The 20,781-nt window shown below is 26.0% G+C and overlaps 1 protein-coding gene across 3 annotated transcripts in view; it reads right to left on the bottom strand.

Moving 5' to 3' along the window:
* Nucleotides 1-5: 5 nt before the first annotated feature.
* The window catches only part of LOC136975954 (CDK5 regulatory subunit-associated protein 2-like), a 35,369-nt gene continuing 14,593 nt past the window's right edge, over nucleotides 6-20,781 (bottom strand). For all 3 annotated transcript variants that reach the window (XM_067271135.1, XM_067271133.1, XM_067271134.1), the window contains 13 exons: nucleotides 20,217-20,327; nucleotides 12,835-12,911; nucleotides 9,427-9,529; nucleotides 9,233-9,325; nucleotides 8,767-8,831; nucleotides 5,799-5,910; nucleotides 5,542-5,613; nucleotides 5,400-5,474; nucleotides 5,079-5,333; nucleotides 3,341-3,397; nucleotides 3,186-3,263; nucleotides 2,305-2,379; nucleotides 6-677 (listed from right to left, as the gene is read on the bottom strand). In XM_067271135.1, coding sequence (XP_067127236.1) covers nucleotides 6-677; nucleotides 2,305-2,379; nucleotides 3,186-3,263; nucleotides 3,341-3,397; nucleotides 5,079-5,333; nucleotides 5,400-5,474; nucleotides 5,542-5,613; nucleotides 5,799-5,910; nucleotides 8,767-8,831; nucleotides 9,233-9,325; nucleotides 9,427-9,529; nucleotides 12,835-12,911; nucleotides 20,217-20,327 — 1,845 coding nt within the window. The remainder of the gene's footprint in view (nucleotides 678-2,304; nucleotides 2,380-3,185; nucleotides 3,264-3,340; nucleotides 3,398-5,078; nucleotides 5,334-5,399; nucleotides 5,475-5,541; nucleotides 5,614-5,798; nucleotides 5,911-8,766; nucleotides 8,832-9,232; nucleotides 9,326-9,426; nucleotides 9,530-12,834; nucleotides 12,912-20,216; nucleotides 20,328-20,781) is intronic.

The raw sequence follows: 20,781 nt of genomic DNA, 5'->3' as shown, positions 1-20,781 counted from the left end.
TTCTTCTAGTTTTGTTTTAAGTTCACAGAATAATTTATTTTTTCAGTTAAACTATGTTGACTTTTAATGTATTCATTCTGCAATTCTATATGCCTTTTATTAATGACTTCCAACAAATGATCTTTTTCTGTAATCGCATTTTGTAAAGTATTATTTGTTAATTTTGTATTTTCCAACTGCTCTTTCATCAATTCAATTTCTTTTTCATAATTTACAATGTCTATTGTTTTCTCTTTCTGCAAAGAAAACTGTTCTTTTAAACTGTCTCTCTCCTTTTCACATTCATGCAATTCTCCCATTTTTTCATCAATTTCAAATTCTAATTCTTCAGTTTTGTGTTGTAATTTTTCATAAAGTTCATTAAGTCTTTCTATTTCATTATCTTTTTGTTTTAAAACAGCATCAAGCTTCTCTTTAATCTTAGAATGCTCCAATTTTAATTTTTCATTATCAGATGCCAATTCTTCCTTTTTGTTAATCAATTCCGTAATATCAACTTTCGACCGAATTAAATCTTTTTCGTTAATATTCTCTTCTTTCTTTAAGCATTTTTCAAGTTCTTCCAATTTTGACTGTAAATCTTGGATGTAAATATCTTTCTGTTTCAAATTATTCAATAAATTTTCTACACTTTTACTGTTCTCGGTCACAGCATTTTTTCGTTCAGTCAAGAGTTCCTATTAAAAAAAAATTATACTATTATGAATAATTTTATTTTTTTAAATTTACTTCTGTTTTATATAATATATAAATCATTTCTGTATATAAAATCATTGATAGTTTCAGGCAAATTTTGCTTTTCTAAAAGTAAATTTATTTTGTATTTAATAATTTGTTATATAGCATATAAGAAATGGTTTGTTCAAAATTTATTTATAAAACACAACTATTGAAAGAATTGAAATAACTCTTAATTATTATTAATCTTTGAATTACTTCTAACGTGATTACATCTTGCCTTAGATAATCATTATGTATTAAAGTAATAATATAAAATTATAAATAAAAATTCTGTATTAAAAAAATCCTAATAAGAGAATTAACCCAAACACTTAAAAGATTAAATTATGATGGCAATTTATGTAATGTGAAAATTTCATAACATCTCTTTGGTAATACTGTACATTAAAAAAATTATTTTTTAAAATTATAAAACTTTTAAAATAAATAAAGATTACAATAAATATAATGGCACTTGCTGTGCTTTACACCAATTAGATGTTTCAATAACATGTATACATAATACAGATTAATAATTTAAACACCAAATATTATCTGTAATACAACAACATTGATTATATTAAATCTTCAGTGCTTCAATAGGGAATCGAATCTCCAGAAATAGCAGGTACGTCCAAACTCAAACATCATATTGAATCACACAGTACAAGTACAACTATACCCTCAAACAGTCAAATTCCTCATTATTCACTGGATATCAACTGTCATACAATCTCGTAGTAATTGGTATTCCCTTGTTAAGGTTTAATGTATTATCTTTACATAAACTTATTTTAACTTTGACATGCTCTTTAATTCTTTAAACATGAAATTGGCTAAAATCGGTTTAATCCATTTGAAACAAAATCAGTCAATGGAATAGCTCTTTTGCTGGTTTTGCTATACAAGTTCCCTTTGTAGCATGAGAAGTAAAAATAATTTAGTCTCCAGGTAGAAAGAAAAAAGAAATTTTCAGAGCTTAAAAAGTTAAACCTTCTCTTATACACATCAATTTCATAATGAAAAATTTTCACAGTACTGTTTGTTTATTTTAAAAGTTTTATAATTTAAAAAAAAAAAAATCTTTTTAATGTATAGTGTTACTGAAGAAAAATTATGAAATTTTAAGATAACCCAAAATTACATATTGCATATTACAGTGTATAATAAAAAAAGCATGCAATCACAGAAAATAATGGTTGAATTCTAAAATTGTGGACTATTGATTCACTGAAAGAGCCATTAAAATACCTATACCCACAAGATTATGGGGGAAAATTTCAATATAATTATATCTGGTGTTCCCAAAGAAAAATAGTTTAATTGAGAAAAATTATGTGATTACCAAAGATAAAGAACTAACTTATCATAATTACAACTGATTGCAAAATAGCATTAATAGATAATTTAATAAATATTAAATTATCTATTAATGTTTCTATTATACAGAAAATGGATTTAAAAAGTTACATGTATTATTACACAAGTTACTTTTTTAAAATATATGTAAAATGTATACATACATTAGTAAAATATAAATTGAAAAAATATTTATCATTAAAAAATTAAAATTTATAAATTCACCTGTATGAATAAATTTTTATCCTTAACTGCTTGATGAAGGGAAGCCAATTCTTTTTTTATATCATCATTAGATTCCTAAAAAAAAAAAAAATTAACAAATTTCCCATTAAGAATATTATGATGTACAAAATATATTTTAATATATATTCTTGCTAATATCCATTTTATATGATTCAAAATATCCATCAAAATCTTTAGAGGACTAAAAAATTAGTTTTCATATGCACTACTCTTGTTATTTATTGACGCAACAATCAAATTTAATCAAGTGACAAATGAAGATTAAAAGTTTGTGAACGTGATAAATATGATGACAGATTTTCTCGGATAATTTTTCAACACTTGCAAATTTATAAAAAGGACTTTTTGTTCATTTTTTAAATTTAGATTTTAAAGCTATTAATACATTTATTTTGAGGAAATGCCTCTCTTATTGCATGTATTATTACATATTATATTTTAAAATTTTCCATTTACAAAGAGTGTGAACAACAATTGTAAAATAGAAATTTGTTAAAACTAATTGAAAGACATTCTAAAATTCAATTAAAACTTTAAAATTTTCTGTTAAATTCATTCTTCATTAACACAAACAATAAATAAAAACAAATTTTCAAGTTTTTAAAATGTAATACATATAATATAGCTAACTTCAATTATACAATAAAGACAAGTATTTCAAATTATCAGAAAACTATTTAATAATATAATTTATTATTATAAATTAAGTAGAGATCTATAATTAATAAAATAACCTTCTAAATATAGATACAAGTAATATTGACTATTAAAATTTTATATTAATATGAATTCTTGCTAAAGCTCCTTAATAATCAATACATTTTTATAATTATTAAAACAGTAAAGAATAAACATTTTACCTCAAGTGAACTCTCCTCATTATGAACAGATTTATTTTGCATTATTGTTAACCATTGCAAATAATGTTTTTCAAATGACTGACAAAAAATAATTAAAGCAAATTATTAATCAGTAATATAGTTAAGAAAACAGTAATAAATTTATTTAAAATTACCTCAATACTATTTTCTAGTGATTCCATTTCTTCTTTGCTTTGATACGTAGACAAATACTAAAAATTAAACATTTCTTTTTTTTAAATTTAACTACATATTTTATTATACTTGCACTTATTACTAATTACATGTATACCATTAATGCTAGGTGAGTTGTAGGTTTGCAAAATGTAACTTCCCTTTTTATTTATTTATTTTTTTTACAAATTATTTATATTTGCATTGTTTTATTTTTATTAATTCAAATAGATAATTTTGCAACATATGTACAGTACATTCAGCTGGTCAGTTTTTATTAGACTAGATGTATATGTATAGGAAGAATATATTCAAAACTATCTCAGTGCTCATAATTATGTATACTTCTTATGCTTCTAGCTGTGACCATGCAATATACTTCTGTATATTTTGTGGGTTTTTCATGGCCACAGATAAAAGTATATTTATGTGGCTATGAAAAATGTGCCATGTCACATAATGTGGTCACAAAATTTAATTTTATTTATTTCACAAATCGTTATTTTTATATTTAAATTTTACAATTTGTCTTTTATTTTATATTTTGTATTTGCCTTTTCTTTATTTATTTTTTTAAGAATAACTGGTTTTTGATTTGTACATATAACACCAGTGTATTATGTCTATATATTAAGAGCAAGACCTCTTAATAGGCATAACAGGCAATGAAATATAACATGAGAGATAAAGATACTCTAACATAAATTGCAAATAAAAATTTATAAGAGTGCAAATTAGATATGAACTTTCATGGCAATAGGCTAATTTCTAATGAATACAGTAGACCAATTCTACCTTGGATGACCAAAAGCTTATATAAAATGAATGTCCAAGGTCATTTCATATTAAAAGTTATGAATATAAAAGACTTACATGGTAGCACTTTAGGCCTCTTTTTATTCTTTAGTGAATTTTAATTATATGTAACATCATTTTTTTTAAATCATTAATATATGTACAATAGTTTTAAGAATAAAAATGTATATTATTGTAGTTACATTTCAGTACGAATATTTTGTCTTATATTAAAGTTAAATAATAAAAGATAGCAGAAATAAATTTTTTTGTAATACATGTTATTGTTTTAAGCTTCCTTTTATGAATTTTAGTATAAGAAAAATAGTATATTCACTTACAAGTTTGGTTCAGATAGCATGGAACCTCAGTTAAGGCTTGGATAATTAGAGTTCTACTGTATAACTAACTGGCTGACTTTTTAACAATAACGAATATTTAAATTAATATAACAATATGTTAGAGAGAGAAAAGTATACAGAGGCCAGACAGATTGTGCATTTTTACTTCAAAAAACATTACTACAGGTTTTTGTTTACTCCAACATACAGTAATATGATATCACTATAATAATTGTTAAAATGTGGTTTTAAGATAGACTTTTAGAAATAATAATACATACCAGAAAATATATTTATCTTATAAATAAAACAAAGATATAAATAATTTTAATAAGTATGCAAAATAATATTTTTATAGCATTATTTTATTGAAAATAATTATTTTGATATTAATAAGGGAAGTATTTAATTTCATTGGTTTTTACTATATAAATTTTATGAAATATATTTCTTAATTCTATAACAGAATTTTAATGTTTTGCTTGTTAATAAATTAATTAATTATTCAAAAATAACTGAAAATAATCTTAAGTTATTTTAAAATTTCCTTAAATACATAAAGTAGTAATTATTTTTAAATTACCTTTCGAAGAGCAATGGATAAATTAGTTATCACAGTTTGATCAATTTCTGTCGTAGTAATGGCACTATTGATTGACTGCTTGACTAGCTTTAATAATTGATCAAGAGCTTCTTTCTCACCCAGTTTATTTCTGAAATATTTTAAATCTTTCTCTTTCCTGTACAAAATTTCAGTCAATCCTTGAATTGTTTTATCGCGTTTAAGCGACTGCTTTTTCATTAAATCTACTTTCTTTTCTAAAGTTTTATCTGCAATCTAAACAAAGTAAAATTTTTATTATTTTTAAAATTATTGAAATATTAACTTCTTTACGTTACTTACTACTTTGCAATTTGGACACATTTCAGCAGGAGATATACTCTTCTCACTCGAAATGCTAAAAGTATCACTTAAATCCTAGAATATAAAATTAATAAATCATAAACTTTATAAATTATAGTGTTTAATAAATAATCCACTATACCTTCTTTCCTTCATTTTCAGATGTATTTGTACTTGAGTCTTTGGAATCTGATTGTTTTTGTGTTATATGCTGCTTCAAATAAAAATAAATGACTCTTAATGCAATCATTTTCAAGTTAAAATAAAATTTTTAATTAAATTCATATTTATTAGTGCCCAATTAGAAAATTTTATAAATTCATATAGGAAGTTATCGTATTTATATATATCAAACAACAAAACAAGTATTTAAATATTGTGACAACAATTATATGTTACCTTCTTTAATTTTGCAACATAATTTTCCAGATTAGATTGGTTTGCACGAGTTGTTGCCCTTAAATCCGAAAGTTCTTCTTTATGAAGTTGGTCTAATTTCTGAAGAGTACTGCTATAAATATCACTTTATTAATAAATAAAATGTATCAAAAATGCATATATTTAGTCAATATTATTTATAAATTTGATTTCTAAACTTATACTTGTTACTTTACATCATAAAATCCTACAGCATGCATAATAATGCTTTATTTCAATTGCTTCTAAAAATAGATAACTGATAATAGATAACGTAGGTCATACTGAAAGTGATGAACAACAATTTTTCATAAATCACAATCTATTAATTACAAAAAACTAAGAATATTGTTATAATCTATAGACTACAGAGAGTGCCATGAGCAAGTCATGACATCATTATCTTCCATCACATGACCACAGATAGCCAATACAAAATGGTTACAACTGATGTTTCATTTCACCAGCATGCTGTAATCAAATTTCTCATTAAGGAGGAAATCTGCACTGCAGAAATTCACCAGAGACTTCAGAGTGTAGGTGGAGATGTTTGCATAGATGCCAGCAGTGTTAGAAGATGGGTAAAACATTTTAAAGATGGAAAACACAAGCATTGAACATCAGCCTCACAGTGGCCATTCGCAGACTGCATCCAATGAATGCAACAAGGAAAGAGTGGATAAGATTATTAAGGAAGCCCGATGTGTAACTGTGGAAGATACTGCAGAAAACCTCGGGATAGGGCACAGTGCAGTCCAGGAGATGATCAAGAGTTTAGGATATCAGAAAGTGTGCACCTGCTGGGTTTCCAATTTATTGACTTGTGACAATAAAATTCAGAGAAAAACCATCATTCAAGAACTTCTTAAGACATATGGAAATAAAGGAGATTTTTTTGATGAGTATTGTGACAGGTGGTGAAAGCTGATTCCACCATTATGCACCTGAAACAAAACAGCAGAGTATGGAATGGCACCACCTCAATTCCCCTAACAAAAAAGTAGGCAAAGACAGTGCCATCAGTTGAAAAAGTATGGGCTCTATTTTCTGGGATGTAGATGAAATGATTCTGGTGGGATTTATTTTAACGGGGTTTGCCCAGGTTCAAGAAATTCCACCAGACTCATTCCACCAGAAATTCCACTGGACAATATTAATGCTGCTTGGTATGTAATAACACTTCATAAGCTATGTTGTGCATTGTGTAATAAATATCCTGGAAAGATCATCCTGCAACACAACAATGCAAGGCCCCATAATGCTCGTTACACCAGGGAGGAAATCTGGAAAATGAAGAGGGAAATTCTTTGCAGCACCGAAAAACATGCAAGGCCAATGCTACAAAATGGTGGTGAAAATGAAGAAGTTAGTGCATCAGTTTTTGTGCAGTGCTGGAGTTGTATTGTAAAGAAATTTTCAAGCTCTCACAACAGTAGGAAAAATGTATCAAAAAAAAAAACCAGGAGACTATGTGGAAAAATAAAGAAACTGAAAAATAACATGATGCATTTGTTTTTCCAAAAATAAATTAATCTAATTTATAAAAAAATGTTGCTTATGACTTTTGGTATGATTCTCATAAATTACTTTAGTTTTTATGACTCAATGACTATTTTTATAACATGTAATTTTCCCATTTTTTTTTGCTATTAACTCAAATTCAAACTCTTTTCTATTTTATATGTAGTATTTTCCTACTAAATTAAACAACTTAAAAATATTATTACAGTAGAGTGTCGTTATCCGAACGCTTTCCAGTCGGACTGTGTCGTGCCGAATCAAACTTTTTTGATACTAGATTTACTTCTAAAGTATAATTTTTATGTTTTTATATTTTTCAATATATTTATTTTGTTTGTACAAAATAAAGAAATAATTTTTAACGATACGATAGCCTCGATTATTATTATAAAAATTTTCGTTAGGCTTAAAATCGACGAAAATTCAACACGAAGCGACACGCAACGGAGAAAAATTTCAACATCGGACAGGTTAATATATATTTTCGTACATAATCGGTTATCCGAAAAATCATTTATCCGAACAACTCCAGTCCCCAATTGATTCGGATAAACGACTCTCTACTGTACTTCTTTCTCATAAATTGTTTTTTATTCTACATTTTATATAAAAAAATATGTATTAATAACTTCTCAACTAAAACATATGAAATATCATTTAACCATGAAAATAGGTGTGTTCGATGGAATAAGGCAATGCATCACAAGGGTGATGTGCCAAAGTGAATACCTCCCAGGAGATTAAATAGAGGCCAGTTCCTCATAGAATTAACATTATATACATGAAGAAAACCCCCATCTTCAGTAGTTTTATCCACTCAACCACTGATGAGCACTACAATATTCTAATTAGAATAGTATTAAAAGTTTTTCCATCTATTCATTTAATAGAAATGACCATATCAATTTCTTAATAACTTCATTAGCAATTGATTTCCCAACAAAAAATATAATATTGATTCTACTCCTAAAAGTTTTTATTTGATAAACCTTAACTATTTATTGATAAACTTATTAAAATTATGTATCTGAAAGTTTTATATTAGAACAAAAACTATATCTATAATATTTAACATCTAACTCATTTTATCTAATTAATTAATATAATCTAAGGTCTCAATAGTAAGTGGTTAACGAATAAATTGACCACCATTTTAATGTTTATATTATATTAATTATTACAAAAAAACACCACTCTTTATTTCACAATAATAATTGTTATTGGAAACTGTAAGTTATTCATTTTATCTATTTTTGTATATATAATTTTTAAGTAAAAAAAGTTTCTCCTTGAACATGTATCTTTAAAATTTCTACATAAGATCTATTGTTTTAAAGAATTGGAAGATTTAATAAATATTTTTTGCCATAATAATTTTTAGAATTTTCTAAAACAATCAATACTACAATATAAACTATATTATACTTACATAGATTCTTCCAGCATATTTTCTTTATCACTGTTTTGACTAGATTCTGAAATATCTGTCTGTGCCTAAATTATTAAAATTATATCAATTTTTAAATATATGTTTACGTATGCAGAAAATGAACAATTATTCTGAACAATATGGGAATATTTCTACAAAATCTCATAATTTATATATATGACAGTCTACTAATCATACTTTTATACATGTTACTATATTATTAGATTATGAAACAAGAATCATCCATGCAGATAAATGCAATATGAATTATATAGTAATAAAATATAAGATAATGTAGATAATCTACATATTTAATTCAAAAATTTTCTCCTGGATTCATGTTAATATCAATGGATATATAAATATATAAACATTTCATAAAATTAATAATATATTAAATCAGATAAACATTTTACAGAAATGCAATTTTTACAATAACTGAATAATTATTTAATGGATTTCTAACCTGAGAACAAACATCAGATCCAAATGCTTGCTTGTATAACTCAGTCATTGATCCTTCACTTTCAGTAATACTTTCTTGCACTAATTCATCTTCCTGAAAATATTTAAATATAAATAAATTTTTTTCTGAGTGTAAAAACCATTGGACACTTTTTTTTATAATTCAATTATAATTAATCATCATTAATGCCTTACTTTTTCAACTTTGTCTTTTACAAAATTTGATTCTTTTTTGAAATTTTCAATCCATTCGTTAATTTCCTTCTGATATGTTTCTTCAACTTTTTGTAAATTTATTCTATAAATGTAATTAAAACAATTATTTTGAATTTAATAAACTTAAAATAAAAATAATTATTGCAGCTATTTAGTTCAAAAATTTATTAAATTTGTATTTTATTAAATAAATGATTTTTGTATAAACTTTATTAAAAACTACAATCTTAATATATACATCCACAAGAGCCGAATTATCGGGCTAGAGTTGGCTATAATAAATAAATAATTAATAAGACAATTTGGCACTAGAGCTTGGCGTTAGGCGCCATCTCTTACTAAACTTAATAATTATAATTAAATTAAATAAATAATTTTAATAATTTGGAACTGGAGGAAAAGAAATCGGCCCGAAGCGGGACTCGAACCCGCAACTTCTGCTATCCGTGCAGACACGTTACCAGTTACGCTACGTCGAGTCCCACTACGACACATCGAGTCCCGCTTCGGGCCGATTTCTTTTCCTCCAGTTCCAAATTATTAAAATTATTTATTTAATTTAATTATAATTATTAAGTTTAGTAAGAGATGGCGCCTAACGCCAAGCTCTAGTGCCAAATTGTCTTATTAATTATTTATTTATTATAGCCAACTCTAGCCCGATAATTCGGCTCTTGTGGATGTATAGCTTTGTAACGGGTTAGTCGTTATTTATTTATATTTATACGCCTTGCCGGGGTTGCGATGGCCGGTTGAGTGCCTTGGGAGGACGTGGGCACTTGATGTGTCCCCAGCCAGCATTGTAATGACCGTCGATGGTCGTCATGTTAGCTTATATATACTGGAGGAGGCGATCGGACTGAAGGTCCGGGTAGCGTAACTGGTAACATGTCTGCACGGATAGCAGAAGTTGCGGGTTCGAGTCCCGCTTCGGGCCAATTTCTTTTCCTCCAGTTCCAAATTATTAAAATTATTTATTTAATTTAATTATAATTATTAAGTTTAGTAAGAGATGGCGCCTAACGCCAAGCTCTAGTGCCAAATTGTCTTATTAATTATTTATTTATTATAGCCAACTCTAGCCCGATAATTCGGCTCTTGTGGATGTATAGCTTTGTAACGGGTTAGTCGTTATTTATTTATAATCTTAATATAATTTATACTATAAGTAATAATTCTTTTTTCCCATATAATAAATACTCTCATTGAAACAACCTAATTACATTTATTTTGTCCTTCGCAGTTATTATTTATAATAGAATCTTTAGAGAACTTCTTAATGCAAATTTTATAATAATAATAATTTTAGTTGTTGAGTACATCAACAATCAATTCAAGACTTGGGAACAAATTTACTTAATGTTAATATAAATTACAGATACCTAATCTTAATCAATTTTCATTTATCATTTACTATAAAAGGAAGTAATTCAATTTGTATTATTGTTGTTATTAGATATTTAACTTGGTTTGCAAAATTTTGCATTGATTATTGGTGAGAAAAACTTGTTTTTCATTTTTCTATCACAAAAAGTAAATAAGTACAAAGTATAAGAATTGTTCAAATGAAATGTAGACTGAACCATATAATACATATGGTGTAATTGGTCACTAAAGCAGGATTACAGTGTATAAAGCATAGTGTGAGATCTGGAAATTTCCCTGATCGTAAAATTATAATAATTGTTTCCTATATTGAATTGAGAATTTTTCCTATTATAAACACCCTCGCTAGAAAATGTCCTGGCCGAGAAAATATGCGTCCCCGGCCGTATAACTGTCGACTATCCATTCTTCTTACGCCGAGTACAGATCATCTTGCAACTTAAGTTTATAGTCAGCGCCCGAATTTTCCGTATTGTTTCCAATCCCGGGAACACCTACGGCCTAATCACATTCACGTCACCAACTTTCCCAGCAAAAAGCTATATAAGATGCTTCCTCCCCCCCTCGGGGAAGTCAATCGTCGACCTAGATCGAGTCACGATTTAGTCCATCTTGTCCCTGTGCCTAGCGAAAAATTTTACTTTGTGCCTCTACAGTTACCGACTCTTACACTTTAAAGGAATTACCGATCCTTGTGACCAACGGAATATTTAAAATATGGATGTTCTAAGAGGTATGGAACCCATCTAAGTGAGCTCTCTCTCTCTCCTCGCGTGTTAGGGATATATAGATATATATGTTAGACGTTTGTAACGTTTTCTCTTGATTCCAATAAATCATTGTTATCCTGTAAAATGGTGTCTTGTTTGCTCGACTTGTTAGCCGAAATTAGACGGCGGTCTGACTTCACCATACCTCCTCGGTACCCACAATAGCGATAAAGTTGTATTAGTTGCTATAGGAAATCACCTCCTGCATTCAGACAATGTCCCAATGTAGTACAAGTTCATGTATATCCTCTGCATAGAAAGAGAACCACTTTTGATCAGAAATTCAACAGAATAAGCCCATACCATAATAGCCAAGTACCTATATACTTTAAGCAAAATTTTTGAATTGTCTCTATACTGTGTGTACTTTAATCCTGCTATAGTGACCAATGACATCTATGTATTATAGAATTAATTCTACACTTCAATTGAATAACCCTTATAGTTTCAGAGGAAAAAGAACAAAAGTAAAATTGTTTCAAAATGTTTTACAAATTATAAGAATTTTTATAATGGTTTATGAACGATTATAAACAATTTATATAAATTTTTAAAATTTAATTGCCCTGGCAATTTTTATCAAATTTATATAAAATTCCATGACTTTTAATTAAATAAATATGCATCAATAATTAAAAACTTAGAATTAACTCTATATTATTCATATTATAATAATTAATTGAGAAATTATCTATTAAAATATAAATCAAGTTGTTAGAAATTTATCACTGTTTTTCTATATTATTTAAATCAGCAAACTTTCAACAGTTTTTCAGAATTTTTCCACCATTCAACTTAATTAAAATATGAAGGAATAAAATAACGGGATACTTTTTAATGTATTTAAATCTTCATCGTTTTAATTTCGTTATAACATTCAGCATGCAAACATTAATCAGTAAAGCAAAGAAAAACTAACTTTTAATAAATCTGAAAAGTAATTTAAATATTTGTATTTATTTACAATTTCAAGATTCAAAAAATCACATTTATTTAAAAACAAATTAAATGGAAAAATATGTAAAATGAAATTATAGTATACATTTTAACAACAATCTAAGTAATGGATACTTACTATTCAGTTTTACATATTCATTAATATTTAATATACAAAATTAAAGTACTGATATTAATTATATTAATAAATCAATTAATACATTTAAACAAAAGGAATAAACTGATTATTTACCAAAATAATTGCAAATTATCAGTAAATTATAGGTATTTTTACCTTGTTTCTTGTAATAATTTTTCCTTTTGCTCCAAATCTTTGCGCATAGTCTCCGCTTCAATTTTCAACTGAATATTCTAAAATAATTCAGATCATAAAAATTATTTATGCTTTATAAGAGTTGCAGTGGTTGTCTCTTGTTATAATCATTTTATGCTACAGTTGCATTGATAACATGTATTGTTATTTTGAAATTAAATAAAAATTTGGCTGCAATAATCTTTACTAAAATACAATTATATATAAATAAATCTCATTACCACAAAATCTGAATTTTGTAGTAAAGAGAAAATATATTTAAAATCCAAAGTTAGCTGCCTGTTATTTATTCAAAACAATAAGATCTTCATTCTTTATATCGGTTAAACTCGTCCGATATGTACTTTATTCCAAGTGTTAAAATTTCTAGTCATTTGATTTTGAATTTGTTGGAAATTTGCCAGTTTTTATCAATTTCAGATTCTTTCTCATTGTTGATTCTGGACATCAGCCTGTAAACATTGAATCATGTGAAGTTTCTAACAACGTATAAATAGTCATAGTTATTATTTGCGTAACAGAATTTCTAACATTCTTCTCATTATTATACTTGAAATAACCAACATCAAGACCTAAAAGATCAAATAATGGTGCATTAATTTTGACTCCAATAAATGATTTTTTTGACTGATTAGGTTGGCATTTCTCAATTCCAACGACAATATACAAATGATAACATTGACAATAATGATCATAATATGCAGAAACCACTTTACACTTAGAAAATCCATTATTTATCATCATCATTGGCTCTAAGATACGAAGTAGTGATTCTTAACCTTTACAGCTCACACACTAATTTGAATTGTTAAAATGCATTCATACAACCCAAAAAAGTTTGTTAATTATTTTTTCGGTATGAAGGAGTTATCATTGTCTAATGTTCTCGTGTGTATTTAATCCAACATCTTAAACATTTTAAAAAATTCATGTACACTCATTCATAAACGTAACCATTTAGTTTTCAATAAGGGACTCACAACAGGGAAAAAAAATTATACATTTAAGTCTAATATTGGTATTTTTTTATTAAAATCTTATTTTTAAAAACAAAGTTTGCAATGGAAAAGATAAAGTTCAATTAAATAAATAAAGTATTTATCCTTCCTGTAAAGGTATCTCGCATTCCAGGTTAAGAAACACTGAATAAGATTACAATTGATTTTGAAGTCTTTAAATTAGAATTATATTTAAATAATCAAAAAATGTTTTAAAAGCCTTGATAGGAATTACAAAAAGAAAAGAACCTATCAATATTAGTAAAACAATCCTATTAAAAATGTGTCTACAAATCAACCACTTCCAAGATAAATGGCATATAATTTCATTTTGATCCACCAATGCCAATGGAAAATCTTGTAGACAAAAATCCTAATACTATTAAACAATCTTTTATTTAAGTAAGGCACTATTACAATTTTAACAATTTTCAAGTGTTATTTGGAGAATTTGCATCTGTTTTACTACAGATATGTTCAAAATGCTGCATGTTAATCCAAACTTTGCACTCATCTCATCAAGAAAGCCAAAACTATATCAAATATCTGTTGATTTCTGATTTGCTAACAGCCATTTTCAATATGCCATCATAACTACTCTATTATGTTTACAGAAGAGGAATATATCAGCCTTTAAAATACAGGAATCCCTCGCTTAATGCGAGATTTGATTAATACGCAAATTAATTGCAGCAATCCCTTTATATACACGGCAGAAATTTTTAATTAACACGACTTTAACAGCTGTCTTTACTTAACATAGATACCGTACTTGATTAACACAATCTCGATACATGTGGTAGCATCGAGGGATTAATTAACCACATTAATCAACGGATACATGTACTGTACTTACAAATACAAAGTTCCATAAAATTTAAGTCTGGTAATCTGCAGAGAAATCCTTTTTAAAATCCACCCCTTCTATCCATCATGCACTATGTTTTTCAATCATATACTCATATATATAAAATAAGTGAGCACTATCACGAGTGCTCTATCACGCTTAAATCAAAATAATAAGGATCATGCAAGTTTGAATTAATGACCAATGTTCCAAGTGACATGGCAGATAGCAATATCTTTGAATATATGCTATTGAATAAATCATTTATTGCAAAAACAGTTAACTTCCAGACTATTTTTATTAAGACTTCTTTTTACTTATCTTGAGTTTGTTTCATTCTTAAAATTTTTATCATGACTTTAAATGCCATGTTTATAAAATACATTTAATCCTTTGAAAAGATATGTTTCTAATTCTTTACAGCATTACTTTTGATGATAAATCTACATTTCTGTTATCATCCACAGATTAAAGAAACTAAATAAATCTTCATTTTAATATTTTGTATGTTCTTCTTTAGTTGGCTTCTGTCACTTAAAGCAAAAATCATGAAAATTTTCAAAATGCACAGCAATCAATCAATAAACTTTACTTGACGTAGGCAAATCATTTTAAAGAGGAAAATCACAAAATTTTGCAATTTTGCAGTTTTTAAAATTACAAAAATTACAAAATTACTTCAGTATTTTTATGTAACAAGGAATTCAACTTAAACAATAGTAAATATGTTCGCCATTCACCAAATAGTAAAATAATTCTCCATTCAAAATCCTTAAGTGATCATTCCTTGAGTTACTTTTTGTTTTTAATGCATCATGACTTATCAAAACAAATGAAAGCTTGTTGCATTTACAGTTTTCTTTACAAATACATCATCCCTTCAAAAAATAAATACATAAATAGTAATCAAAATAATAAACAATTCAGTCTAAAGGAGAATTTTCTTTTTCATAATATCTTGTTACATAAAACATAAACAAATATCTGGTCCTGAATTCTAACTCTCCATAATAAGGAACACTTTCGAATTAATCAATTTTTGCTGTAATCACTTGCAATCCATCTTCAGCATTATTTCCATTACTGTAGGTATTTGTCTGTTAAATATCAAATTCGCTATATCCAACATCCAAGTCCCATTGATTCATATATCCTCCATTCATAATTCCACTATTTGTTTTATATCTTTGTTGGTAGACTGACATCTCCATCCATAAAAATATTTTACTTTCCTTTACCAAAATTCACACAGTTGGTATGGAATGAGATATGCAACAAATAAATAATTGTATTTTGGCAATAAAACTCTTTAATAAACATCAAATATATGTAAGTACTTTCAATATAAATAAATAAAATATATATATATAAGTAATATTTGTTTAATATTAATGAATATAAATTACTTTAAGGAAATCATAAAATTTTGCAGTATAAATGTTTTATTTATTTATTTTTAGTATTCATTTTGGTCACTTTCTTAATTTGCTAAAACAAATTTATTTCTTTATTTAATATTTATATTACTTGTAACTGTTGTTAACATCTGTATTAAGTAGATACGATTATAATTACAATATTTTATTTATAGATTTCATTTACAATAATTTAGTTTGAATATAATTATAAATCATAATTAAAACCATAAATAATTTAAAACATAACATTAGAAATTTATTATAAAAGATATTTAACAGATATATCTAAAGTAAAATGATAAATTAAATTTAATATTTATGTATATGCTATTATAAAAAATTAAAAAGTTTTTGATCAATGAATTGGCCTATGATAAATCTGAAAAAATTACTAAAAAGGTATGATTTTAAGAAAGATTGATAAACATACAGCTAAATATAAATCATATGAATGACCTATTAAACAAATAAATGTTTGCCAACTTTTTATTTTCTATAATTAACATAATAGCGAGGTCGAGGCCAAAGTTTAAAATGCAAAAACGTTTACGTCGGACGTTCGGCACCGCTTTCCCGTAAGCCTAGAAGTTCGACGACGGCATTTGGAATGTCGAGCACGATTCCGCCGACTTTCCAAACACTATTGTCAAACTTCCAGGCTTACGGGAAAGCGGCACGTAAATTATTTTATTAATAAATTATATAAAACAGTAAAGGAGGAGTAAGATAATATGTGAATGAAGTACATTGTATGTAAACATTTGTCAACAAATTTGTATATCAAAAATACAAATATTTTATAGCTATTCTATATAACATTAAAAAATTGTTAGTATATTAAACTGAATTTTGTTTATAAATCCTGCAAAAATCAGTTGAATTACATTATTTAATTAACACGAAAACATTTTTCTCACTACAATCACTCAACATTTCGAAATTCATTTAACATTTAGGCTTCTTTCAGTTCTAAATATATATTCGCACATACTCTATAAATATAATGTATTTAAATTATGTAAATTTTTTTCAGCAAAATTTTCTAATGTTTTGCTTATAGAATATAATGTTAATTTTTATGATTCTAAGTAAATTATGTTAAAATACATAAATTAAATTTCAAAATTTACTAGAATAAGAGAACATTCTTTCCACATAGGCCAGAAAAAATCTTTTACTGAATTATTTTTCTTATATCTTTAGTTTAACATACAGTTTATGCTACATCTTATTGAATCATTTTCCATATAATATAATTTTCTTTTTTTTAAAATAATCCTTATTTTCTGTTAAATTAATTTTATATTTTTTCATAAAGTTTTACTTTTTAGATTAATATAAAAAGAATATAGCTTTAGTTATATTTGAACTTTCAAAATTTATGTAGCAATAATGATTACTTATTGAAAATCAATAATTTTGTAACTTTATTGGTAAATATTAAAGTATAAATCCTAGAAAATAAATCATAACTATCATAATAACTGAGGTTTAATAAAAAAAATTAATGGTTTTTAGAGTGCACTTAAAAGTTCTTGAAGACTAATAGATAAGCTAGTTAAAGCTTGAACATTTGGCATATGTTCAAAGGGCAAGGTTGTTCTCATCTGAATCAAGCATAATTTTTCTTCTAAGCTTTGGGTTTATTATGAATGGACTTGTGTCTTCTGTATATTTTATTTGTTTTCTTAATAAAGTCATTCATTCAGTTGTTATTTAGATAAAAATCATTTGATTTTGATTAAATTTTCACTCAGTATGAATAAATTATGTTTGTTGTAATATAATTCTATTGATATTCTTTAAATTAATTTAATAAATATTTATTATTTATTTACTTAAATTATTTTCACTTATAAATTTTTAAAATGTAAGCCATTTAGATCTCAGAATTTGCACATTGATGTTTGGTAAGCTGCATTAAATTACCCACTTTTATTGTGAGTACTAAGTAGTCTTTCTTTTTAGAAGCCCATCACCAGATCAACAATGAACAATTAAGTGGTGAAGGATAAAGTCCAATACATAGTGTATCTCAGAAAAGTGAGAAATTTTGAAAAGCATGGCAGCAGCCCTAGGATCTAGAAGACACTGTATGACTGGTATAACCCCGCTTAGAGTTTCTTGCCAATTAGTTATCAGGAAGCAGTGGAGTGTGTGCATAGAGCATTTCAACATCACTTCAATTTAAGATGTTACAATCATGTTCCATTAGTACACACCATTAACACACTAGCATTAAATTTTGAGGAAACCTTCAGGTAATGTGTGAAATGCCTGTATGCAGACATTATTGAGGCTGTTCAAGCCCACATTGTTCAGTTCAACATCAGGCAGTGTCAAATTGAATGCTCTGAGAGGAAATCACCAACATTCCTGTTGAAATAGTATGTTGAACCATGAAAAATGTCCCTAAGAGACAACAGGAATGTCTGTGCAGAGATATGATCACCTACTTGATGTCATCTTCAAGAAATAAATATTAGTTTGCAATTCATCAATGGCATACTCTGAACTATTAATTGCCACGAATAAATGCATTAAAAACATTTTTCTCCTCTATAAAACTCCATTCCAAAATTTCCCATTTTTTCTGAAACACACGTATCTGTATATGGGTCAAATCAGTCTTAAATATTCCTGAGGATCAAACCCAGACATGTATCTAATTCCCCAAATAAATTATAGGTTATAAACTATATTTCAAAAAATACTTATATTACTCTAACAGTAACAGCATATATATTTCTAAATGTAAATACTGCTATTATAATATAATATTACTATTTTCTCTGTCACAAATATTTTATTACACTAATGAAATGAATGATTCAGATTACCGATGCAATCTATTTAAAGACTGTTTCTAATAATTGGATCCAGTATTTACCATATTTAGATATTAGTATTATAAATATACTTATAAGGCTAGAAGTACTTTTTTTTTATCAATATGAAATTAGTTAATAACTATATTATTAACTAACAATTAAATTTTTTGAAACAGTTTAATTTTTAAATGTTAATAAGTTTTAAAAATTCGACAAACTTTCAAAATTTAATTTGATACCGTAAATGATATTTATCAATATAATTATTAAATTCTTCTTCCAAATTTAATAATCACCTTACTTCTTTTTCAATAAGAACAGTTATTTCTCATTATCAATTTCATTTAAAAGCAAACAATAAAAAATTCTGAACCAAGCTGGTCGTTTATTTTGAATCTACAAGCTTTTTTCTTTTTGTAGAAACTGCTTGCACTCTGTTCCATTTGTACATAAAAAATATATTTCTATATAAAACCAGCTGAACAAACAACAACACATTACAAACAGTCAAAGGTAGCAAATGCACATAAATTGCATCAAAATATTTAATTACGGTTTTCAAACTTCTAAATTTAACTGAAAATGATAAAGTTTTCTGAAGATTAACATTAATTAGGTTACTTCAAAATTAGAAAAAACATTTGAAAAGTGAATGAATGCCACTTTGATTGAGATTATGTATTTTTTAAAGCATGTATGTATAACTGCATAATTGTGTATAATATATATGTGTATAAAATAGATTATATATCATTTGGCAAACCATAGGAACAAAGTCTAGATAAATAAAATTTAAATATGGAAATTTTAAATTAATGGATAAATTTGATAACTGGATAAAATTCAAATGTATAACATATGTATTACAAAAATTTAATTTTGGTTCAGAAAATTTATTTAATACTTTATTATGTATAAAATATGTTGATTTGTGGATTATAATATGAAATATATTTCTTAAAATTGTAAAAATTATATTAGTTTATATTCAAAATGTAAAAGCTTTTCCAGATGTAGAAACTACTGCAACTAAAATTTATAAATTTTACGTTAATGCATTCTAAATATATATCAACTTCAAACTATGTTAGAAAATTTGCTTTCGGGATAAAAATAATTTTGTATTCCGAGTTCTACATATTTAAAAAATTTTTACATTCTGAAATATATATATATATATAGAATAGTTAATATTTTAATTATTTAATTATATATAATTAATAGTTTTTTATTAAACAGCAAAACTCACAATTTCGTGAAGTTGTCTTGTATCACAGTCAAAATTTTTCTCCATTTTCTCTTCAAGAAAATATAGCCTTAATTTCAAATTAAAATTCTCCTTCTGCAAGTCCGATATTTGCTAATAACATTTTAAAAATTTATTTATTTAGACTTAAGTAATAACAACAATAATAATAAACATATTTAAAATTTAAAGAAAAAAACATTTGGCAAGAAAAACCGATTTGGCAAGAATTCAACGTGTGTGAAAAGACATGTTTATTATTGGAACAACATCCAATAATAGTCAACTTTATTGCCAAGGTTGAATGCTATTTGAAGTTCAAAGTTAATAAAATTTTTCTTTTGTCAATTTTGATCTTAACCTTTAAGCATCATCATTTTAGAAATAATAAATGCTTAAATGTAAAATTACTACATTAAACAAACATACACATGCTCAAAGATTAAGGTATGACAAATTAATTTATTAAATGCAAGCATTTAAAATATTTAAAATTAATGGAGCTTTTTATTCAACCATAAAATCAATCTAATAATATTTAAGATATAAATTTGAATTTTTTAAATAT

This window comes from Centruroides vittatus, unplaced genomic scaffold, assembly GCF_030686945.1.
Source record: "Centruroides vittatus isolate TY-2023 unplaced genomic scaffold, ASM3068694v2 contig_392, whole genome shotgun sequence".
NCBI classification, from domain to species: domain Eukaryota; kingdom Metazoa; phylum Arthropoda; class Arachnida; order Scorpiones; family Buthidae; genus Centruroides; species Centruroides vittatus.
This window is presented reverse-complemented; position numbering and strand designations above follow the sequence as displayed.